The sequence below is a fragment of the Python bivittatus genome, unplaced genomic scaffold (assembly GCF_059951505.1).
Source record: "Python bivittatus isolate LINGU-HERP-01145 unplaced genomic scaffold, Pbiv_v1 ctg000220_np1212, whole genome shotgun sequence".
NCBI classification, from domain to species: Eukaryota; Metazoa; Chordata; class Lepidosauria; order Squamata; family Pythonidae; genus Python; species Python bivittatus.
The window spans coordinates 12,764,892-12,790,175 of NW_028277048.1; the positions used below are offsets into that span (position 1 = coordinate 12,764,892).

Sequence of the window (25,284 nt, forward strand, 5' to 3'; positions counted from 1 at the left end):
GGATGGCAGGGAGCATTGCAGGAGAATGAGAGGGTGGTGGGAAACAATCTCATCAGATTACCTTCTGGCAAAAGGTTGCTTTGCAACACAAAATGGCAATCATTTTGTGGCAGCAATCCTCCTCTTAGCAGTGCTTTGTTGAAAGCATCCATGCCATTATCTTAATACTTCAAATGGATCCATGAGCCAAAATATTTCCTGTCCAAATCAAGGGATACCCAGGGCATCCTTGGGTTCCCCTAAAGCAGTTACCTTCCCTAACCTAGTGCCCTATTCTTCCCCAGCACTGTGGATTCTCCATGCTAGTTGGGATGATGATAATTCTCCTTTGATATGTATGGAGGACACAAGGCTTTAGAAGGCTTCCCTTGTGGGCTATGCAGACATATTCTATACACAAGCACATACTTGACTGTTTGAAGGAAAATCTGTATAGGGTTTATGGGTGAAGACTTGGCCTGTCTTACAGTTGCTCTGCATCATCTATTGTGCTACTATTTAAAATATGCAGCATAGATGGATAGCTATGCTGAGCCAGACCTAATAAAATAGTTATAAGAATGCAATACTTCTAAGGAAAGAAAGTTGGGAAATTTGGAGTTTGTGAAATCTATATTGCATGTCCTCAAAAAGCAGACAAGGACTGCACTTTTTCAAGTGTTCTGATGATGAACATGGAAGGAGAAGAGATTGAAATGTGAAGGCTGCCCTTCAGAGCTCTCCTACTGGGGCTGAGATGGGAATAAGATAGCTCTGAAAAGAAGAGCCTTATTAAAGAAGATTTAATAATAAATTCTGCCACCTGGTCCCCTCCAGGCAGCTTTAAAAGAACATGTCAAGCTATTAAACTGTTATGATAGAAATATGCCCCACAATTTTTATGCTGTTTCATCTCCTTTGTGCAATTAACATGTTTTAGATAAAACTAATTTGGTCAGAATGAATGCCCGTGGCAACAAAAAATAAAGGAGGTGGATTCAAATACGGTCATGTTTCTTTAGTTCAAATGCCATTCTTTAGATCCTGCAAAATCTGACACTGGTGGCAATCTTTTAGGTATCTAAAGTTTTAGGTATCCTGTATGCCTTACAAAAGCAATCCTAGCCACTAGAGGCAGGCGGGCATCCAACCTTGTAACCCCAACTGTGCCAACAACCAATTATTCAAACTGCCATTTTGCAGCAAAGTAGATCAAATCTGTTATATTTTGCAAGTAAAAATATAATGCTACCAAGACTGTGAAATTCTGCACCTATCAGTGTATTTACTTACAGGTGTCCTCTAATGAACAGTAAGTGTGTTGATTGCTTAAGTCTTTGAATACACAATATACGTTTAAATTGGGCTTTGCACTCTATCCATGTATAGTTCAAACTGTAAATTTTTATTGGCTAGATTATAATAATTAAAAAGTACAGTCTACTGTCTCACACACAACTGCTTTGTGGGGATCCTTATCTCTTCCTATTTCTAGATAAGTAGAAATTTCTGCAAAAGGAACAGTGGGTTACTTACTGGTGGCCCCTTTGATCCCGGGAATCCATTGGGCCCCTGTGGCCCAGGGGGTCCCTGTGGAAAAAGAAAAGTTACTGTGAAATATTCTAGCTTCCTCTCCTGCTTCTCCCCACCCCCACATTTATCACACTGTAAATATTTAAATTCCTGAAGTCAGTTCTTCTTTCCACAGACTGTAAAGGAATCTGTTATGTAGAGATTTTTGCTTTTTGCTTTGGCAAAAGTCTGTCTCAGGAAGAAAAGCTATGACATCATAAAGGCTATGCTATTACTGAGACGGTTGGATCCATGGAGACATCTCCATGGATTCAACAGCCTGAGAGATATCATGGCCTTTATGATGTCATAGCTTTTCTTCCTGAGACAGACTTTTGCCAGAGCAAGACACTGAGGCTACTGTCCCAGATTTGCAGGGATTTGATCACTCATCTTACCTTTTCCCCCACAGTCCCTGGAAGGCCATCATGGCCAGCGTCACCCTGCAGGAAGAGACATTAGTTAAGGAACAGAAAAAAAAAAATACGCTCCAGATTTTGACTGCGATTAACATCAACTAACATCCTGCTTGACAAGGTAGCAGGAACAAAAACCAGCATGGCATCAATGGGATAGGCAAGTACAGCAGAGTCTAGAAATTCTACTACTCATCTACAAAGTCAGGTAAATCACATGGTGCAGGGTTCCTGAGATACCATTCCAGACAGCATCTTTTAAAGTTACTCTACAAACACTCCTGTCTGTAGGAAAATTGGCATCTTAGGGAGCAGCTGATAGATTTTAGAAATAAGATACATCCATCAGCCTCTCCCATACACGCTAATGTTCCCACAGACAAGGAAATTAGTGATTCACTAGTTCTGTTTTGGGGGGCTTTATTATGGTTTTGGCAATGGTGTTAGTCTTAATGTGTGGGAACATTTAAAAATGAAATCGTGCACCCGTGGATGAAAAGTGTACAATCTGAGCAATCTATACAATTTTTTGTATAATGTAATTCAGCTGCCTACGTAGATTGACTCTCAGTGCACAATGACCATTTCAGTTCTAGCGGAGTTTTATTTTTTGTCAGAAAGTTGTGAGTAGGTAGGGTTCAAGGCAGCCAGGCCTATATATTTGAGAGTGTTCCTTAGATAATACATTTGACATAATCCAAGAATAAATATATTTTAAAAATCTTGATTTGAGATAGTGGCTTAACACATTAAAAATGCTAAACAGGGCTGTGCTCTGTTGGAGTGCACTGGCCACAGCTGATCACACACATATACTGCATTGTGCACTGAGAAATGAGAAAAGGCCATGCACGTTGTACAGAAAACAGACATACCTTTGGTCCTGGTTTCCCTGTAGGTCCTGGCAAACCACGTTCACCAGGCATACCCTGGAAGGGGAAAAGGATATCTGCTTCAGACTGGTGTTTGTAACCAACATATGGAGCTGAACCAGGCTTTCTAGATCCCAGAACAGAGGTGGATCACCGTTATTATATGGATTATTTACTAAGCAGCAAAGCCCTGGGTGCCCCTCAGAATTCAGCATCCCTCACTCTTAGTTGTGTGCCAAGTCTGGAGTAGAGGGAGGTAACAATATAAATAACATCCCCACTGGTTTTTGCAACTACAGTGTACTTCAGCCACAGGCACAAGTCCTCTACCTGTAGAATGAACCAATAGGGAAAAAGAAACAAATTCAAGGTTGAAGAAATCATCTATGGGCTGAAGGCAGATGACACAGACTAAAGGAATGGCTTTTTTTCAAAACTGGCATCTGGTTCATTTCATTTGAATGAAATTTCACCCAGTGCAAAAAAGGAGGAAAATTACGGGTTTAAATCCCAAATTTAAGTTTACTTAGTATTAACTTGGGAAAATAGGGGGGTATTTCAATGACTTTGATATCTACGAAGTTTTCTTTTGCTGCTTTTTGCCTTGTTGAACAGCCCTTTGGGATGGGCCATTTAATCTTAGCACATTCCTGTGATTTCTCCCCTCTCCCTCATTTTTCCATCTATAAAAATGTTAATAATTTCATAATTAGAACACTGAGTCAGGGAATTCAAATGAGAATATACATTCAAATCTCTGTAAGCAAATTCAAATTTGGAGGATTTGCATTAAGATTCCTCTGAATTAATTTGAGCTTTGTAATGGATATGCCCCAAGTGGCTACTACATTCATTGACATACAATGGGAGAAAGGGAAGAGACAAGAAATATTGCTTGACTCTGTCAATGAAAATTTAGCTGAACCTTCATACTTTTGAGAGGGGTAGGGGACTTGCAACAAAAAGCACCTTTTATCTTTTCCAGATATCTGAAGTTAAAAGAGATACTTCTCCCAGCCTTCAGACACATAAACTTCGGCAATCCAACAATTATGATTTTTTAACTGAGTCAGTCACATATTACTTTACAGAATTAAGGTGATGTTGCTCCTCCTTGGCCTCCCACTAACCATTAATACATTGCTATTATCAGAAGCCGTTTTTCAAAAAAACCCAGTTCATGGGAAGCAGCTTAGATAAACTGTCCTTCCACTCTCTTCAAAATGGATTTCCAGAAAATCGAAGAGCTGCCTTTGCTCTATTCAGAGCCAAGAACAATATTAGAAGCACTTGACATGACATATGAAAGATAGAAAAGATGCTGAAGACCCCAGGGCTACCCATTGTCATATAAGGAATATGAAAGCCCTAGAGTAGTGTTTCTCAGCTGTAGCAACTTTAAGATGTGTGGACTTCAATTCCAAAAATTCCCCAGCCAGCCATGCCAGCTGGGAATTCTAAGAGTTGACGTCCATACCTCTTAAAGTTACCAAGGTTGAGAAATACTGCCCCAGAGTGTTACACTTTCATTATATCCTTTTTTCACTGTCTCAATATTCTCATCAGGATGTTTGCATAATTGTAATTTGTTGATCAGTGAAGGGATGCAGAGCAAGGTAATGTGAAATTTTAACATAGTACTTCTGCTAGCCAAAGAGCATACTGTATATATAGGCTTTTTGATGATAAACATTACAAAAATATATTTTTGGAGAGTCCTTGGGACTTGGTTAGCATGTGTTAGATGAAAGCTCACCAGAGGACCACGTTCTCCAGTCTGCCCTGCCTGGCCAGCTTTGCCCTTGGAAAGAAGGAAAACAGAAAAGGCGGTTAAGATGGACTTCAATGGGCCCACACACATACTGCTGGCAGGCTTAAATGGCACATTACAGAGAGATGCCCAGGTGTCCCCTGATCTCTCATGTCACCTCTAGTTTGGACTTTAATGTGCATCATCGCCCATTAAGAGGAGAACTGAAATGAATGTCTAAACTTGAAATGTACAGTAGAAATGCTAACTACTGTTATAAATATATCTGCCAATACTCAATGTTTGGACATTTAAAATGTAAACTTTGATAACATTTGCCTAAAATTAAGGTTTCTGTTTTATATCCCTTGGTTATGGCTGCTAACACTTATCCTAGCAAGTGTACCACCAAATACAAAAAATCCAATACAAAACTGGATCGTTCTTCTAAACCCCAAACTGGAAAGTCACGTTTGATATGAATATTCGAAAGTAGAGAACCGTTTCCCTCTCAGATTCATTTCAGTGAAAACAGCTGGTAATTGGGTAATCCTGTTTCTCAGACTGTGCTCCCTTGCCGTGATCCATGCTGAAGTGTGAGCATTAGCAAATAAAAGCGCTGCTGTAGCAAATAAAATGAATCAATAAAATGTGTCAAGGGATGGAAGAGAAGCAGTCCTCCAAATCCTGAAGCATTTATATTTTGTAAATGAAAGCAAGATCCAGGCTGCAATGCGGTCCCATTTGTTCCTCTCTGGAAAAGGAGAGGACTTGGGTTCACCCACAAGTGCTCCATACAGACGCTTCTCACAAGAAGACTGCAAGACAGCTGTCTCTGGCAGGTTTAGAGCTCTGGGAGATGAGGGAATAGCCATGTTGCTCCAATTGTGGTCAGCACCTTCAAAAAGGACTCTGGGTTCACATACTCCTTCTTCCAATGCAGTCCCATTTGTTGATTTTCCACTCTTCCCATATCCTTCTCCTCCTCCTCTCCCATGTTCTGCAAATTTTTGGAGACTAGGAAAAAACCTCATTGGTGGCTGGTGTGGGTCTTCCGGGCTGTGTGGCCGTGGTCTTGAAGTTTTGTTTCCTAACGTTTCGCCAGCACCTGTGACCGGCATCTTCAGAGTGCAGGAGCACAGACAGGAGCAGTTCTCTGAAGATGCCGGTCACAGGTGCTGGCGAAACGTTAGGAAACAAAACTTCAAGACCACGGCCACACAGCCCGGAAGACCCACACCAGCCATCGTATGCCGGCCGTGAAAGCCTTCGACAATACAAAAAACCTCATTGTTTCTTTCAAGATGCATTTCCTGTTTCTCTCCCAGTTTCACTCACTCTTTTGCCTTTTTCTCCAGCGAGGCCCTGGGGCCCTGGGAATCCAGTTGAACCCTGTAGAAAAACAACCCAATCTCAGGGGAGGGCAGGATAGACTGGGACAAGATTTCTTCCTTTCCTCCAGCATCTCCCTCCTGCTCACCTTGGGTCCTTGGCGGCCAGGATAACCTGGCAAACCTGGCACACCCAGTTTGCCCTGCAGAAAAAGGAGATGATCAGAGCCTACGTGTGTTCAGGGATGGTACTAAACAATCCCTTGCAAGTGGAGAAAGTATTAAACAAATTTCTGCTGCAATCAATGAGTGGGACCGCAACTTAGTATTAGGGCACAGCCCTGGATATACAGTATCCCGAGTTGGATTTCTTTCTTCTTCTATTATGATCAGGTCATAATGAGGAAGACCTCTACCTGATCCTCTGAGAGCTGCTGAATGCCAGAGTAACCCATATGGGGACAAATAGCTTCCTATGTCCGGAAAACTCACCTTCTCACCAGCTGGGCCAGAAGAACCTGCTTCCCCAACAGGTCCCACTTGCCCTTTCAGCCCCTCAGGGCCATCTTCACCACGTACGCCCAATGGGCCAGCATCACCCTGTTGAAAGAATGAAAGAGTTAAAAGAGTTGGGCCAATCGTGATGGCTATAAAATGCTAGTTTCAAAGCACGTTCTCAGGAATTCAGAAACATCCATGTATTGTGACTGCAGTCATTTCAGAGAATGATACAATGGAGTGTATACGCTAACTACTGATGCTAATCTGAGTTGCACATTGGTGCTAAGAAATGTATTTGTAGGATTTTATCAATCATTTCGGGGGAGGGGGAGGGAAACGAATCCCAGGCAGTTGGGATTTTTCTACCCTTGGGGGTTCTACTGTATGTGTGTGCGTATAAGTGTGTACAGGGGTCTCAGAGAGAGAAAAAGAGAGGTACTTTACAACAAAGTTCTGCCAATACATGGGAATGAATATGAGCAAGGCTATATATCAGGAATTCAGTAACACAAGGCCGTTTGCAAGGAAACATCAATGGATGGGAAAATTGTGGATGGCCCTTCACCCACCCATCAATTTTTCTTCCCATGATTATTTTCTCCCCCTCACAACTGGTCTCTGAAACAACTCCAACTCAGAGAAAACAAGATTGATTCTGCAGGGGTGAACTGCTGATTTGTGCAAGGCCAAGTAAACCCTACAGCATTCTTCTTCTACAAATGCTCCCTTCCCACTATGTACCAAATTTAAATTTAGAAAAACACATTTGTGAAGGTAATATGCAGTTGAAAAGAACATTACTAAACTGATAATCCTATTTGTTGTCCTAAGCAGTAGATACATCTCATAAAAAAAAGGTGGCTGGAGATGCCACAGATTGCTACAAAATGAGGGTAACGTGGATCTCTGCGTGATCTCTGTATTTCTGGAAATTTGAACCATGCTGTACACATACAGGTCATTTATTAGGGCCTCATTGACCTTCAGTAGCAGCAGATGCTTTGGTGCAAACCTTGCAGAGTGAGGAGTACCATTATTGACACAGCAACAAGCCTGAGATGCAGCTAATCAAAATGCATCAAGCCTGACATCCTAGGATGACCACATCCCAACACATGCCAAGCAGAACATTTTGAATTTAGTCCAGATACGCTCTCTGGCATCCACAGAGATCATAGTATCTAAGACTGGGATGGAGAATCCGTGTCTTGTGGTACAAATATTCTCCAAAAAGAAATGACCTTTCTGGCTTTCTAACATTTGGATGAAAGATTCTTCCCTGAATCTTAGCCTCTTTACCCAAAGCCCATCTACGGGAAGTCTTTTGTTCTGTGCACTGAAAAACATAACATGAGCTGGCATAATCCCTTTGTGCCTCTCAATGCTTCAGAGGCTGACAAGTGGGATTTTGGCAAGATACCAGAGCTTTGATCCTGTGTAATGCTGTCATGTGGTCTCTGAAAGGTGATCCTCCTTCTCCTTGAATATAGGAACCTTGTGCTTGATCTAAAGAAGGCACGGACAAGTTTTTTTTTTTAATAGGTAAAGGCTTCATTTTTGTTTTAAAAAAGCATTTAGTCTGGCTACGGCCATATGAGCCATTGTATTTTGGGGTGTATGGGCCCCATGCAAGGGTTAAGAAGCAAAAATGGTAGACTAATGCTTGCATAAGCTTAATGAGCTTATTTTTCCTCAAAATTTAGGCCACTGAAAATAGGTGGTTTTACTGCCATTGATACAAGGGGAGATATGCTGGGGGCCACAAAGGTGGGTCTGGGGCATTTGTATGTGGCTATGGGTTGACCAACTAGTGATATCTTTCGGAGGACAAGGGAGATTAGAGTGATGAAACAGCACTGTAGTATCACAACACAAGCCCCACCCCTTTTCTAGGTGTGCCACACTCAAAAGGAGTGCAGCTTGTGACACAACTCTGCAATGCTACTTTAGTTATTCTGACAAAAACAGCAAGAGCCCAAGTTAAAGGCTCAAACCAGGAGAAGATTCAACTTCCTATTACCAATGCTAACGGTAAGGAAGAAATTTCTATAGAGTCAGCAGTGGCGTACACCTTCTTTTGAAAGCTTGCCTGCGTATTTCAGAGCCACTGGAATACTGGGAAGAATATTGCTCACCCGATCACCTTTGGGCCCCATATCACCTTTGAAGCCAGGGAATCCATCTTCACCCTAGGAATGCATAAAAAGTAAAGAATGTGAGAATAACAGAAATGTCCATCTTATTTTAATGCTGAAATATCAAGAAAAGATCATATGTTTTAATGATGCTTAAAAATCCTTTTACCTCAAATCTACACTTGTAACTGTTGTTCTTATTGGCCAAAAAAAAAAAAAAGAGCATATATATTTCTTAAGATAGGAACACTTGGCTAGTAGACTTGCTAGTTAAAATGTCCCTGCCTGAATTTGAAATTATATTCTCCTACTTTTAAGTGTCAACCGAATCAGTATGGCTTACTGTCTGAATATAAGGATTTTAGAGTTTGAACAAACAATTTATTAGCCAGAAATACACTTCAAAGATTATACTCAAAAGAAAAATGTCAAAACACAAATATGAACATGTTTGAATTTTATTAAGAAGGGAGACTCTAAAATATGGATGCATTTCAAATGTGAACAATATTTTAACTCTGCTATAAAATATTTTCCAGCTCACCTCTAGCTCACAAACAAAATATTTTCCTGCACTTTTGAGGGTTTTTTGTATGTGTGTGTGTGGGTTATCCTAATAAAGTTATTACTCAACTGCAGGTTCTAGATTTTCCAAATCCAAAATCCATTTGTAATACAAATCCATTTGTAATCCAAAAAAAACTAGTTATCAAGGGTTTATACCCAGGTGGAACCTCAACACTCAGATCAAGCACATGCCACATAATTACTGCATTGGAAGAAGGTCAAAAGATGTAACACCTGTTCCACTCACTCCAGTTAAATATTCATAATCTGTTCTAGTACATCATGTTAGCAACACAGAGAAAGCAGGAACAATGAAATGCTATCTTACATTTGGTGAAATCTGTGGAATCTTTTCTCTGATATTACTTTGCACTCTTCTCAGAGACTTACCTTCTCACCTTTGCTGCCTTTCAGGCCCCTTATTCCAAAGGCCCCCTATGGAAGCATGGAAAAGGATGACAATGGTAGGATAATTTTTTTTTAAAAAAAGCCAACTTTAAACATTTACTTTGACATAGAAGCCATGATCATAGGCAGCCAGAAAGCTACACGCTGTGAATTACATCATACAGAAAGACACCAAGGCAGGTCCAAGCAGTCACATAGTGTCTACTAAATTCTGAAGGTTGGCAGCCCAGTTCTTTGCCCTGAAGAAGTACATTCAACCTTCTGAGCAGGGCAGGCTTTGAACTGCATGACTGCAGCCATCATTTTGACTTTTTGACACCTCCTTTGGACATCCCTGCCTCAGGGTTCAATTCCCTTCCTGCTCCTGTTTAGCATCTACATGAGGCTGCTCGGTGAAGTCATCCATTGGCATAGGGTTGGGTATCATTATATATCTCAGCACTTGGCTGGCCAAGCAATACTATTGAGATTCTGTCTCAATGTCTGGAGAGGTCTGGATGGGGGAGAACAGGCTCAAACTGAACCTTAGCAAGATCACGTGGATTTTACTTGGATTCTGAGAGTTCCATCTTTGGTTCTGGATGGGATTGTACTAGCCCAGAGTTGGTACGCAGTTTGGGGGTCCTCCTAGACTCATGGCTGCTGCTTGAAGAGCAGGTAGCAACCATGGCTTGGAGGGTCTTTGCATAAATCCATCTTCTGCAGCAATCATGTCCATTCCTGGATCAGGAGGCCCTACTCACAGTGATTTATACCTTGGTCACCTCATGTACGAACTATTGCAATACAGTCTATGTACAGCTGCCCTTGAAGACCACTCAAAAGGTTACATCTGGTCCAGAAAGCAATAGCATGAATAGTTATGGGCACATCTCAGTGCACCCATGTAACACCATAGTTATAGTATTTGCAAGCTATGCTGGTTACCAGCAGCTTCCAGGTACAATTCAAGGTGCCGGTTGTTAAGACCTCAGTGACAGAGTCTGGTTATCTGAGGGATTGTCTGTCTCCAATTACTTCTTCCTATCCAGTAAGATCGGATAGAGTGGAGTATGCTCCAGGTCCTGTCACTTAACTAGTATCCTCTGGCAGGACCCAGGAAACATCCTGTCTCTGTCACTATGCCTATGGAACATCATTCCCCTTGAGATCCAGATGGCCCTGACCCTACTTCTTTTCAGAAGGCTCCAAATACCTGGTTTTTCATCCAGGCACAGGATCAGGAGGTTTTGTACCCATCTTGATTGTTTCTGTCTTTAGTTGTTCGACACTGCCTCTGGTGCAATATATTTTACTATATTTTAGTGATTTCTTATGGTTGTTGTTGTTATTTGCTGTCTCTAATTGTGTGTGCCATCCTGGTCACATGTCAATTGGGCAGCTGTGTAAATTGATTTCATAAATATATAAATAATAAATAAATATACTGCCAATAAATAGAGGCTCTAGCAAAAGACAGAGAGAGAAAAGTATATAAATGGAGGGCAAACCCCATCCCATTTCAGCACTGAAGATGTTACCTAGCCGGGTAATGAAACGTTTGCAAGAAAAGAACCAAGCTCAGAGAAGCCCAAGGACTCCACAGAGAAAAGAAGAAAGGGAAGAAATTCCAGTCCAAGTGCTCATTCTAGAAGTTGACGGAAAGTGATATCTCTTTACCTTGACTCCCCGGGGACCGGGGTAACCAATTGGCCCTGCTGCACCAGATGGGCCCTGAAGGAGAAAGACATTTAAAACAAGTCTGTTTCCTGTCTGTCAGGCAGCCTCCCTTCCCAGCCTTGCTGCAGTCTTAAAGATCCTAAATCCACCTGTTTCTGGTTTGTTTGTTTGTTTGCATTGGGAAGAAGATGGTTGACTACAAGAAATTCCCCTCTCTAGGTTATGGGCTTCAGGTGCCTCTTTAGCAAGCTTGTACTTCTGCCTATCAGAAGCAGGCATTTTTTTTTACCTGAGCTCCTTTCTCTCCAGGTGGCCCTTCTCTTCCAGGATGACCCTGAAAAGCGACAGAAGAGACAGCCTTGAGAAGTAATTGCACTGTGAATGCTTGCTTAAAGGTACTCCACCACAATGAAGCAGTTGCACTGGGAAACAGATAAAAAACACTTCACCCTTATTGTTGATCTTGCAAGTACAGTTAATACACAATAGTGTTAAATATCCTGTATAATATAATCTATATACTACTAAAACTCTCATTTTTGGGGGGAAATGTTTCAACTGGGCAAAACGGTGTATCATAGGGCAACAATTTTTGAACCAAGGTATCTCAAATGGGCTAACTTACAGAATGCATTCAAAATCCAGGACCCATGGCTTCCATGGGATTGAAATTTGGGAAATTTGTGGCCGCTGCAGCGCTGTTGTGCTGTTGCACCACCCTGATCGGCCCAGGTTATGTGACTGTCATGGGTTATCCCCAACCTCTTTCCCACCTCCCTCTGTCCCCTGCTCCCCACCAGCTGGCGGCAAGGCCCAACAGGCAACTGGCGATTGGCTGCTTTGGAAATGAGGCAGAAATCTGAAATCTCTTAGCAGCTGTGGGCGTTGAGGAAAAGATGAGGGAGCCACTTGGATGCCTGCTGGCAAGGTAGGGCTGGCTGGGGGGCACTGGTGGTCGACAGGTGAGCCTTCTTTCCTTGAGGGAGGGGTCCTTTGGGGACATGCCAGAATGGGGAGCAGGGGTGCAGTTTTCCTCATGGTCCATGGCTCCCTTTGTTCCACTTCCCCCCAGCAAAATGGCAGGCAGTTCCACTGCTCAGCTGAGGAGGAGGAGGCGGCTTCATGGGGGCTTTCCTGAGGGTTGTGAGGGGAGGGCAAATAGTGGAAGCCTATATTATATGGGTGGGTGCGTGGAAGGAAGGAAGGAGGGAAGGAGGGAAGGAAGGAAGGAATTTTTTAAGGGGGCTGTAACATGCTTCAGAGTAGCTCTACGGTCTTTTGATTGACGTCTTGAACACACTCATATATCCTCAACTGTTTCTCTATGAAAGTATATTGGGCCAACAGGAAAGAAAGAGAAGGTATGGATCTAGGTTTTCTTCTGGGCATAACATAGTATCCCAGGTGTAAATCTGTTTATGTGTTTACATCATTCCCCTCTTCCCAGATATTAGAACTACTGCAAAAGAAGAAAACTGTCCTGTTTTCATCTTTGAGTACTGTGCTCATGAAGACTGTAATAATGTTGGTATTTACCGGAGGTCCATCCACTCCAGCCAGTCCTGGTATCCCTGGTTTTCCTGGGGGACCCTATAGGAAGAAAGTTGGGGGAAATGATCAGGAAACCTGGGTAGGACAATCTGAACTGTGACATTGGGTTGAGGGACATAGTTCCATCAGCTCTCATATCTCCTATCAAATATGTCACTAGGTATACGCTGATACAGGGGGGAATGTAGACTGGGACCCATTGGCAGATTTCTCAGGAATCTGTAGCAGATTCAAGCTGGACATTTTTGTTTCAAACTATAGAACAAGATCAGCAACAGAATGAAATCCTCTCCCATCACAAATCATATGGCTGAAATGAAGAAATCTTGGCCTGACCAGGAGGATTGTTAAGTGGAAGCACTATGAAACCAGTTTGATCTTGGTGGTTAAAACAACATTCTGCGCCCAGCACTCTTTTGCATCAGATCCCAGTGGTGGGACTCTGGTGCTCACTGCTGTTGTAGCTGCCCTGAAAATCAGTATTTTCAGTCTAGTTCTGATTCTACCACTCAGTTACACACTCCCTGACTCCAACTCACCTTTTCTCCTGGAAGCCCAACGGGACCCTGGGGACCAGGCAAACCCTAGGGAGAAAAACCAAACAGGGTGGGGAAATGTGACAATTTACAAGAGGAAGATCATTTTATTTTTCTATGGATAAGGCATTTATTTTTCTATGGATAAGTGTTTCAGAGCCCTGGGACTATCCTGGAAATGTCCTTTCAATTCAAATATATCTATTCCTCTGCAAGGTCAAATTCTTAATGGAAAAAAACTATTTTGTACAGAAATTTGCAGAGCATTGATTTGTTTCTTTCTTTGATGAAGTAGTTTTCACTGCAGAGGCAATGTGATTCACTTTGCTAAAGCAATTTGAGTTTCTCAAATCAATTCATACTAGAGTTATAAGACAAGGTTACTTTCAGCCATCTCTCCCAGGGCTGGCTGAAGATCTTCCAGATTGGATGGCTTCTGGATTGCCTGAGGCATGTGCAGAAGCTATCCAGATAAAAGATCTTCTGGGCATGCTGAGTGGACTCCAGATTGCCTGCTTCTGTTATGTGATGTAGGCCTGGAAGATTTGTACCATGCAAACTTTTGGTGAGCATTGTGAGGACTACCTGTACCCCAAGGGCATTCCAAGCTAGCCACCTTCAGTCCATGTTACAGGCAATCCTATAGCATTTGCTGAAGGTTTGCAGCCCGGAGGCACTTAGTCCAGGACTGTAGGAGAAAGCTCCTCAACCTTTGTCTACAAGGTCTGCTGAAGAAGACTTCTCTTGGCCTTACTCCATTGCATGCGCTCTGTAGGAGAAGGCTGAGATGGGCATTACAGGACAGCAAGGGCCATCTCATTTTGTCCTTAGATGCAAGTGAGCCATGTTGCTTCTTGAGGCAGTTTTGTGGGAGTGTTTCATCTGTACAGCACTAGCCTCTTGAATAATGCTTCAGTTTTCTTTAAAGTTTCCATATTAAGGTTGATGAGCAAACACAGGAATATGGGTATGTTCAGATGGCATAACTAAAACTAACCAGGTGCACTTTACCCTAAATATATGGACAAAACAAGTAACATGGATGAGTCAGTGTTCAATGTGCTGATCTGCATCCCTATTACAGTGAGATGAAGTTAGCACTTTAACATTTTCTGAACTCTATTTTTATATTACATTGTCTTCAATCTATGAACCCAGCTGCTAATAAACTTCACAGTCAGAATCAAATTAGACACCAGTGGAAACTGTCCTTCTGGGGCCAATAACAGCCAGCATGGAGATTGGAGAATATTAACAACATAATCATGATTGAAAAAGAAGGGTTAACCCACACATTTCACCAATGTAACAAAAAACATTCTCATACATGTGATAATCTCCTGTTTTTTTAAAAAAAGACTCACCAGCAAGTGACCTGCTCATGTTTATCCCCCGCCCCCCACTGCCCTACATCCTAGCCTTCCATGTGTACATGCAAACAAAATACACACCTGAGATCCAGGGTTTCCTTGTTGCCCAGGTGGGCCTGATTCACCTGGAATACCCTGAGGATAGAGAACCCTGCAGTCAGCCAACATTCAGTGCATGTACATACCTACATATGTCATAATGGAAGAGACATGTTAACAACAGTGGCACAATGACTAAAATTACTAAGTGGAGAAGACAGAGACTTGAAGAATGAAACATCTGGAGAAGGTCAAGATCCAATTTCTAAAGCATTTGGGAAACTGGTGCTATGATGCTAGGGTTTCATTTCCAACTTCTTAATTCTTCATTGAGGGCTAGAGTTTGTTTCCAGTTCATTCCCAGGATGAAAGGTTTTGGCTGAGAATCATTACAAGTAGGGTGGTATAAACATATTATTGCAAATAAATAAATAAATAAATAAATAAATAAATAAATAAATAAATAAACCCTCTTACCCTATGTGAATTCAGACTGCACATATCCATTTATTGTGGAAAACTAACATTCATGATCCAGTATGGAGAAGTATAATTGAAAGAGCATGAACAATTACTTTCATTCTGCCCCACAGTAATTTTTGGACTTCACCATCAGGCTTAGAATGGGGGAACTGGCAACCCTTCAAGCTGCTGGCCAACTGATCTTCCCATAGGGATGCATTAGGGATTTTTTTTTTCTGTACTCCTAACCCTGCCAGATCTAGTCCATTGTTCAACTCAATCTTCTTTGGTTAGCCTCTCCCACCACACCAAATTTGGTCCTGTTTGGATCTACTCAGTGTCCTAATGATGAAAAGGTGGACAGACACACTAGCAGAATTCTGAGACCCTTTACATAATTCCTTGCCTGCATTCTGTTGCACTGACAAGAATAAACACGGGAAACTTAAAACTGGATGTGCTTAGCATAGGCCTAAAATTTAGAACTTTAGATTGTTTTTTAGGATATTCTAAAAGTATGTATGCTTATTACAATCCACTGCATTTTTAATTTTTCTTTACCATATTCTTGTATTTCTGTTTTCCTTTGGTTAAAATAAAAGGAAGGAAACAATCAGCTCTAACATCTGATATTCTGCTCACATAGGCCATAATCCAGGGAAAGATTTAAATTGCTGAAGGAACAAACATAACTTCATCTTCAGAACAAATGACAGTACTTAAAAATGTCCTTCCAAGGACACTGAAAACAAAACAGAAACCCATCATTACAAAATTGGTTCTCTTGATTTTAAGCAGACATGGTTTTGTACTGCAAAAGGATGTGGGTGACCTGACCAAAATATGTACATTATGCTCTTGGGCATTAGGAAGATTCTATTTAATTGAAGACTAATTTATGCTAATTGTTATAGCAAACAGTTAGTATCTACTAATATTAGGAAACATATGAATTATAACATGGAATATTTAAATTGCATCTTTTTTTCCCTCCATGAATTAAATTGCCATGCTTAATTTTTTTGTTAAAAAAAATCCACCCTACATTTACCACAGGGGGACGCGGTGGCACAGCGGCTTAATGACGCTGAAAGTTGCCGGCCAGAAATGGTCGACGCTTCAGCGGTTCGAGTCCAGCCTTCGCGTTAGCAGGGTGAGCTCCTGTTTCCGCCCCAGTTCCTGTCAACCCAACAGTTCGAAAACTCACGTGAGTAGATAAATGGGTACTCTCACTGCGGTGGGAGGAAAAATGGTGGCGGCGCCTTGCAAAAAAGGAGTCGGGAGCAGTTGCTGGTAAGCGCGAAAAACCGCGCGCGCCCAAAAAGGGTGCTAAGCAACGGAAACCCCGCCTCCTGCGCTCGCCAGCTGGGCTCTGCTCTAGGAAGGAGGCCATGGCAAACCACTTCCGAAACAATTGCCTTGAAAACTGCAAGGACTCGTCCAAGCAGTCACTGCAGAGTCGGTAACGACTGAGCGCAGATAAAAAAAAAAAAAAAACATTTACCACATCAGAATCATTTCCACTGTGTTATGAATACAGTCACCTCTCTCATGTCTTTACAAAGTGCACATATATACAGTAAGAGAAAATAGGATGAGCTGCATCCTTCAATTAAAGCCATTTATTAAAACACACACACACACACACACACACACACACATTTGGATCAGGACAGTAACATTCTAGCCAGAGGAGAGCCAGTGTGGTCTAGTGGTCAGGGCACCAGGCTAGAAAGCAGGAGACAGTGAGTTCTAGTCCTGCCTTAGGCACGAAAGCCGGCTGGGTGACTTTGGGCCAGTCGCTCTCTCTCAGCCCACAACATCAGGCTCGGGTAACAAGCCAGTTGGTTGATTCCTATCACAACCAATGGATCAATATTCGGTTGATCTGGGGGGGGGGGAATGTGGACCCTGCACCTGCAGGAAAAACACTAGGAAAAAAAAGTAACATTCTAGCCAGACTGGAACTCCATCTATGCTATGTCTTCTCCCCTTTAAAATTAGTTTACTAAATCAAACTCTAATGGCTGGTTTGAAGATTAGTATATTCTCAGGTTGTGCTCTAGGAGAATCTTCTGACAGTTTAGATTGAATTGGATCAATCCATAGTATTACAGCAGGAAATCAAAGCGGATATTTGCTTGGTGTTTAATATTTATATATTGTGAATCCATTATCCTTGCTTTCGAGACAGGCTTAATTGCTCAGCCCACATCTATGAGGAAGATATGCTCTTTGTCAGTTGTTTCAAAAAAATTAGGTAGATCTGATGGAGAAGCTGTGAAGCAAGGCTGAGAACATCATTACCCACCAGCCTCAGATTCAAGTTTGACAGTCCAAATAAAAGGAAGGGGGTTTGTTTCAAGAAATGGCTATTTCTGTAGAAATAAGCACATTCAATTGTTTCTTTCATTTTTTGCATTAAATTGTTCTTTTCTTTTTTCTCTGTGATATTACACCAAATCTAATGATTTTACTTCTCTGTACAAGCTAGTCAATTGTGCGCAATTCAGCTTTTATTCCTAGTTTAGGCACTGTTCAAATTTTCTGCTTTGAAATCTTTCTTTCATAAGTTTTCTGTTGAATAATCTGGAGGTCAATAACATTCTGACAAAAAACTTTTTATTTGTAGAAAATGAGCACCATCTTAACATTTGCCTGGAATATTGTATTGACTTTCATAGTCTATTTTCTAACCAAGTAGTATGTATTTCCTACAGCACTGAATGTCTATAGTTTCAATTTTAAAGTTGAAAAGGTCTTCTTTTTTACCATCTACCTTATTTTTTTAATTTTAAATTTTATTTTGTTTATGTCCTATGAGAATAGTTAATCTCCCATAGGGCAGGGGGAGGAAAGGCTGAAATCTCTAGCCATATGCTTATATGCTACATGGCCAGGAGATTATCTAATTGAACTTATTTGCATTTTTTGTACTTCTGAGCTTTCAATCACCAGAAAGACAATACAGGGTGTGAGAGCCCTATTTCTCTTATACACTAGGGTGAGGGAAGGATGTCAGATGAAGTGCCCCCTAGAGGATGGATGGTGGCAACAGGAACCACCAAAACACTGCCCCAAAACAGAGGCAAGGGCAGGGTCTGAAGACACAAAAGGCTGCAAGGAATGGAGGTGTGAGACCTCCAGCCTTCTACCTTATTTCACTACAACAGAAAATTACATTAAGGCTTAAACTTATTAGAACATCATTTCTTTAACCCAGATCTGTGAGTACACTGTGCAGAATTTTTACTCCCATTTCATTCATTCATTCATTCATTCATTCATTCATTCATTCATTCATTCATTTTATATAGCTGCCCATCTCACCAGCAAGTGACTCTGGGTGGTGTACAACAGGGCTAAAGCAAACAATAAATACATTAAGAGATAAGAAAATCAAGCTAAAACAAAAAATAATAGACAAAGGGGTGTTAAAGATAACAGCCACCTCACTAGCTCCCTCGTACCCTGGGGTCCCCAGGCCTCTGGCATAACCAAGTCTTGAGGGACCTCCAGAAGCTCAACAGTGACAAGGCCAACCTCACCTCAGGGGGGAGAAGATTCCACAATACAGATGCCACAGCAGAAAAGGTGCGCCGCCTAGGTCCTGCCAGATGTAACTCCCTAGGCGACAGAACTCATAACATGCCCTCTCTGCTAGATCTGGTAGGTGAAATCAGAGAGAGGCGGTCCCTCAAATAATCCAGTCCCATGCCATGAAAGGCTTTAAAGGTCAACACCAGCACCTTGAATTGGAGCCAGAAACAAACTAGTAACCAATGCAGCTCGCGAAGCAGAGGTATAACGTGTGTTCTACCAGAAACACGCATAACTGCTCACGCCCCTGCATTTTGCACCAGCTGAAGTTTCTGGATACTCTTCAAGGGCAGCCCCATGTAGAGCGCATTGCAGAAGTCTAATTATGTAGACTAGTATTATGGTTCCATCCATATTCCAGCTTTAACACTAAATACATGTATGGGGTAGCAGATCCATTTCTTCTGAGATAACATGGAAGGAATTGGCTCCAAGAACCAGCTGGAATTAACTAAATTTTATGCTCATAAAAGCAGGGGTACACTTAGTATGGTTAATACTCAATGTATTTTGCAAAACAATTTCCATAAGCAAAAAGCAATATGGCTGAAGTTCACAGATTTTGAGAACTGGGGGGTGGGCACCAAGTAGTCTAGTTATGTTCTACAACAGCTTTTCTCAATCTAGTCACTCTTCAGATGTGTGGACTTCATCTACCATAATTCCCTAGACAGGAGGTCCATTGTTGAAAATTTTGGGAATTGAAGTCCGCATTTCTCAAAGGGATCCAGATTGGGTAAGACTATAATTTAGGTATACTGTGGGGCTAGAAGAATGAGCTCTAATATTTGCTCCTCAATTGTTCATGCTTTTCTCCCATAACTGGTCATAAAAGAGTCCAAAGTTAAGCAATGAGAAAAAAATTGAATATATGCATGGTGTCTGTTCTAAGTTCCAGCTCCACATTCGCAATCCTCTTTCAATGTATTATCATATTATTCAAAAATTCTCCAAGGCATAGAACGTATGGCCATTTCTCTTGGCTCAGTTTAAGAGCAAATGGATGTAAGTAACATCTGACCTTATCACTTGACATGTTCATCACCTTCCTAAACCTTATTTGTTATTCATATCCCTCTGCTATATGCAGACAACCCCTTTACCATATGCTAAGGAAAGCCCTTATTCCCTGTGTTTACCTACCATGTTGCCTTTATGCCCAGAAGCACCATCAATACCAGTGACACCCTATGAGAGGCAAACAACAAGATCATGAAAGTCAAAGGGAGATTTTTGTATAGAACAATCTCAAAAGAAACCACTTTGCAAATCCAATCTGGAACATTAAAAATTCTGACCATTTTGGAAAATATTGTGATAGATAGAACATGACAAAGAACAGTCATCAAATTGGCAAATTGAGTTCTGTCTCTTAGTCCCTGCACAGTTGTTAATGTTCCCTATCTCCTAATCAGGGTTATGACATTAGGAGCATTTCTTCCCAATTATTTCCTCTGTTCCATGATTTATCTAACTATGATGTATGTTATGACTGCACTGAGATTATATTTAAGGGTAAAGCTTGCAAACTAAATAAGCAGGCAAACTTGAATTTGGCAAATTGTGATTGATACTCATTCAGATAAATTGTTACACCATGGTTAAAAATTAAGGGTTTTCATATGAAAGAGAGGAAAATAAGGAAGAGGAGGTGAGGAGGACAGACAATTTCATCATGTGCTCTTAATCTACTAATTATTATTCAAAGATTAGACATGTAGGTTCACCCATCACACTAACTTATAATAGCTAAGTTCACTCCTTGGGCTAAATTAAATGTGTGTGCTTTGTTATTAGCTTTGAATACTATGCAAATCCAGATATTTGTGATTTATTCAATAAATAAACTATAATAACATAAAAATGAAATAAACCATGGTTTAGTGTGATGGATGATCCCAACTCATATGATTTGTTTGGGTTTTGTTTTGTGTGATATGTGAACCCAGCTACTGATTTGTAAACCATAGATTATGGTTTACCAATGTGTGTGAATCAGACCCACAGTGGTTCAATGAAAATATCATGTCTTAGTGTAACATGTGCTCTGGGCTTTCACCATTACATACTGCAGCATCATAAACAGAACTCAAAACCTAACTGCAAATTCAAAAACTAAGTACTGCCCAAAATTGAAATGTTATGTTCAGATTAAATTTCAAAACTTGAAATTTAGGCTTATACATGGTTGTTGGGTTTTTTTCCTGATTGAAATTCTTCCTATTCCTTGAACCAATTTCCTGCTCAAACTCCACTGCTTATTTCTGAGTAGAAGGAGATAGGGAAGGAAATTCATACCGGCTGGCCAGGGGAACCAGGAGTACCTCGTGAGCCTGGCAAACCACGTACACCCTAGGAAAAAATATGGTTATATTAGGTTAGAAGACTTTGAGGAACATTTTATGTTCAGTGAAACACACTTGCTAGAAACTTGGTTCCATTGAAGAAGAAAGTCAGGAGAGCAGTACACCTGTCACTCCCCCATTAAAATGGCTTAGATTAATGCCATCTCAGAACACCCAATGAATTTGGTCCTGGCAGGTAGATACTCACAGCTTCCCCAGGCTGTCCTCTGGGCCCTTGCATACCTTCAGAGCCCTTTGAAAATAAGGAGGAGGAAATGAGCAATCTGAGTATTAGACTGTGCTTCTTCCACCCACCTACTCTCCCAATTATGATGGATTCATACTGGATACCTAATGAGTAAATACACTGAGGTTACTTTAAGAAATCCATCATAGAAGATTCAACTGTAAGTGGGAAGTATAATCTGTACTTTATAGTCCAGAAGCCTAGTATTCTTTTTATACTGCTAGGTAGCTAGATAGTAAGTATTCTGAGTGCTTCAAGGTTACTACAGTATTCTTATCTAACTCGAAGGAAACGTTAGGATTACATTTCCAAAGAGCCATACCAGCTAAAAAATTGTGTAGTTGTAGTTCCAATATATCTGGAAAGTTCCAGGTTCAGTGAGGATTGAATACAGCTACCTTGAAATACACTTAAGTGTTTTCCTCTAAAATGTTCATGTGTGTGTGTGTGTGTGTGTGTGTGTCTGTGTGTGACTTTTTATAAATTAGAGAAATACAAAAAACTACAGCATCAAGAGAAAAAAACAGTAAAGAAAGAAAAGATAAACTTATTATAATGATTAAAATAAACTAAATGTTACAAAAAACCTATTAACAAAAAATCCATATAATAACTATACATAGCAATATAAAATTAATTTGATCCTCAAGCTTACCATTAAATCTAGAAAATATAGAAACAAATTGTATCATCATTTTTAGAATAGAGAGTCTTTGCAAAAATAGATAGGAAACACCTATCCTTGATCCATTTCTTAAAATCAGGAAAGTAGATTTCTTTTCAGTTATGTAAAAGTATCATCTTTGCTATGCCCCAAGCTAGATAGGCCCAAATTTCTTCATGAGATGCCAATTTTTGTTTTAGAAATACAATTCAACATCACATTAATATTCTTGATTATATTTCTTCTCAAAACTGTATTAACATATATAGTGATCTGAAATCAAAACAAAACTGTACAAGACCAGATCATATGTAAAGAACTCTTCTTTACACATTTCTTATTTATTTTATGTTATCAAATGTATATAAGGCCAGCCAACCCCATGGAGACTTTGGATGGTTGAATATTTTAAAAAATGTCAACATAAAAAAGTGCAATGTCCATCCTTTTTCAAACATTCTTTGAAGAGTCCAGGAACCAGAAAATAATATTTTCTGATGAATTAATTTCATTAGAAATCCTAAGAAATATATTTCAAGTTTCTTAACTTATGAGCCCACTGGTTCTTCAAAGTTGGATATTCTAATCCTTCATTCCACAATTCAGATATATCACTAATACTTTCATTTTGCTTTTTAATTCCTTATAAAATTGAGTTATTAGTTTCCATTCAGGTTCCGCATCTCTTAAGGATCCTAAAATTGCAGATGCCTCAGAGGCTGCATCTGTGCCATAGTCTTTCATTAATACATGTTTCAACTGTATATATTCCAAGCAAATGTTACAGGTGAGTCATATATAATATGCTATCTCTCAAAATCTTTAAAAACATTAGAAATCACCTGATTAGGTATTAATCCCTTGTTTAGCCCAAGCATTTCAATAAAACACATTCCTCTCTATTTTCAAATGTGGGTTATTCCATAGCATCAATTTATCATGTGATTGGGGAGCAAGACGTAATTATTTACCTATTACTGATCAAATGTGCTTGACAGCTTTCAAAGCTGGAAACCAATATCCCTGTTTAGTACACCTGAACCCCAAAACTTGCCAAGAAGTATTATACACTTACTCTCCAAATAGGCCCAAAGAGAGGAATGTTCATAAAAACCCTCATTCTAAAAAAATAAAGGTGTTAAAATAAAAGTCCAGTGCTATAAAAATCTGGGAAATCTGGGAGTTTGAAGCTGCCATTATCGTAAGGTAACCTCAATTTGGCCAAGGATATTCAAGAGGCTTTAGCCTTCCATAAAAAATGTTCTTATTAACTTATCTGTATAAAATGTCTAATAGTAATTAACATTGGAGTCCCTCTTAAAATATACATTAATCTCAATGTAATATTCATTTGGGGTATTAATCTTACCCCAAAGACTTAATGCAATGGTTTTAACCATCAATTGAAATTGCATCTATATATTTAGATATATTCAGTTCAAGATACTAGGATATATTTCAAAAAAGATATAACTCCAAGTATTTTATGGAGGTGGTACAAATTGCAAATCCTAATCTCTTACAATAATCCTTAGACATAGCAGATTCCCCAAGGCAGCAAATTAGATACGTTTCAGTTAATAGTGTAGCCAGAGTATAAAAACATATTGTGTATGACTTCAATAAACCTTGATAATAACACTGCATAATTATCAAGAATAGTCATAATAACATCAGTGTATAAAAACAAATTACATTCAGTGTCAAGTGCCACCATACCCACAATATCTTGAGACTGTCTAATAAAAGAAGTTATGGGTTTAAATATAAAACAATATTTGTTTGTTTTCAACATTTCTTTCATCATAGACTACTTGTCCCAAGGATCTGTCTGCTAAAGATCACCTACCTACTATCCAAAAATCAGGAGGAGTCTGGTAGCACCTTTTCAGAGTGATAAATTTTATGAAAAGGTATAAGCTTTCATAAGAACAGTTCGTTTCATCACATGCATCAAGTGGCTAAATTGATGTAGGATTGAAATTATGATGAGGTGAAAGAGGGGGAAGGAAGGGGAAGACAGGATGATTATGCAGATATAGGTTAGGTAGGAGATAGGTATCATTTCAAATTAACAACCGTAATTTGTTTAAAATCATTGTGTTGGTTGAGACCTTTGGTGATAGCCTGAACCTTTCTGATGTATATGAATTCAGTAATCTCTCACACAGTTGTGCTGGCAATTTTTTTCCAAGATGGCTACTCTGAGATCTGTAATGGAGAGTCCTGGAAAGTTGCAATGTTCTGATATTATTTTTATCCTTTTGTCTACTTTCAAATCCCTGTGTGCTGCAAGTGATTCTGGATGTTATCTTGAGACACCTATACAATTCATGCTGGGCACTAACCAGGCCATAACTTACCCCTATGAAGAGAAAGCATGATTTACAGAACACACCTCACTTATCTGCACACTGTGAGAAAAAATCAGCAAACTATCTTACTTGGAAGGTTGCTCTCATGCCCAGCTCACTACAGAATCCCTGATAAGCTTCCAAGGAAATGCTGTTTCCTGAGTCACCTTTTGAGATATGAATTAAAATATGGGGCCTGTCCTTAAAATAAATACATTGCCTGTTCTAATTAACCTATGAGGGGAAATATTGATTAAAGTGATTATTTTAAACCTTTACTGGACTGTAAGAGAGTGTCACTTAAAGTTAGGCCATTGAAGTGACATACAAGCATTCAGAACAATTAAATAAACAGTGTCCTAATTGTTTTGGAACCATTCATTTAAATACCTTTTCTTTTTTCTCTTATCATTTCAGTAATACGCTAGGTTTGTTGGAGCCAATTCAATTAAACATATAGCATCTTTTTAAGGCAATCTTCCCCATCTGATGCCTCTGAGATGGACTTCAACTCATGTCATCCCTGATCAATCTACCATGGAATGATAATGACACATGATTTGGAGGCCTCCTCAAGATGACATGCTGGACTACAAAACCCACGATCTCCTAATGGCTCATAGCCATTGATGGTTGAAATTAAAGGTTGTTGTAAGACAGGGCAGGTAAAATGTTTGCTGAGGATCATACTTTTCTTTTCAGTCTTAGGAGCTGTGATGGTGATGGTGTCACAATGAGGACAGGGCCAATTTTTGCCCATTTTTGTAGTTCTAATTAAAAAAGAAAAAAAAAAATAGCCAGGGATTGCATTTTTGTTTGATACCTTATTATTGGCTCCTGAGAGCTGCTGGAGAGGAGGAAATGAAATTGTGATGTTGCTGGCTTGAGGGAGCCTGAAAATTTGGCCTCTTTTTGGTTTTCAGTGA

The 25,284-nt window shown here is 40.1% G+C and overlaps 1 protein-coding gene across 3 annotated transcripts in view; it reads right to left on the reverse strand.

Moving 5' to 3' along the window:
• Nucleotides 1-25,284, reverse strand: part of COL5A3 (collagen type V alpha 3 chain) — a 116,649-nt gene that overhangs the window by 32,065 nt on the left and 59,300 nt on the right. For all 3 annotated transcript variants that reach the window (XM_088137909.1, XM_088137910.1, XM_088137912.1), the window contains exons 20-36: nt 21,302-21,346; nt 21,047-21,100; nt 19,892-19,936; nt 14,729-14,782; nt 13,281-13,325; nt 12,727-12,780; nt 11,480-11,524; nt 11,191-11,244; nt 9,514-9,558; nt 8,557-8,610; nt 6,413-6,520; nt 6,070-6,123; nt 5,928-5,981; nt 4,596-4,640; nt 2,843-2,896; nt 1,950-1,994; nt 1,516-1,569 (exon numbers count right to left, since the gene is read on the reverse strand). In XM_088137909.1, the coding sequence (XP_087994035.1) occupies nt 1,516-1,569; nt 1,950-1,994; nt 2,843-2,896; nt 4,596-4,640; nt 5,928-5,981; nt 6,070-6,123; nt 6,413-6,520; nt 8,557-8,610; nt 9,514-9,558; nt 11,191-11,244; nt 11,480-11,524; nt 12,727-12,780; nt 13,281-13,325; nt 14,729-14,782; nt 19,892-19,936; nt 21,047-21,100; nt 21,302-21,346 (909 nt within the window). The remainder of the gene's footprint in view (nt 1-1,515; nt 1,570-1,949; nt 1,995-2,842; nt 2,897-4,595; nt 4,641-5,927; nt 5,982-6,069; nt 6,124-6,412; nt 6,521-8,556; nt 8,611-9,513; nt 9,559-11,190; nt 11,245-11,479; nt 11,525-12,726; nt 12,781-13,280; nt 13,326-14,728; nt 14,783-19,891; nt 19,937-21,046; nt 21,101-21,301; nt 21,347-25,284) is intronic.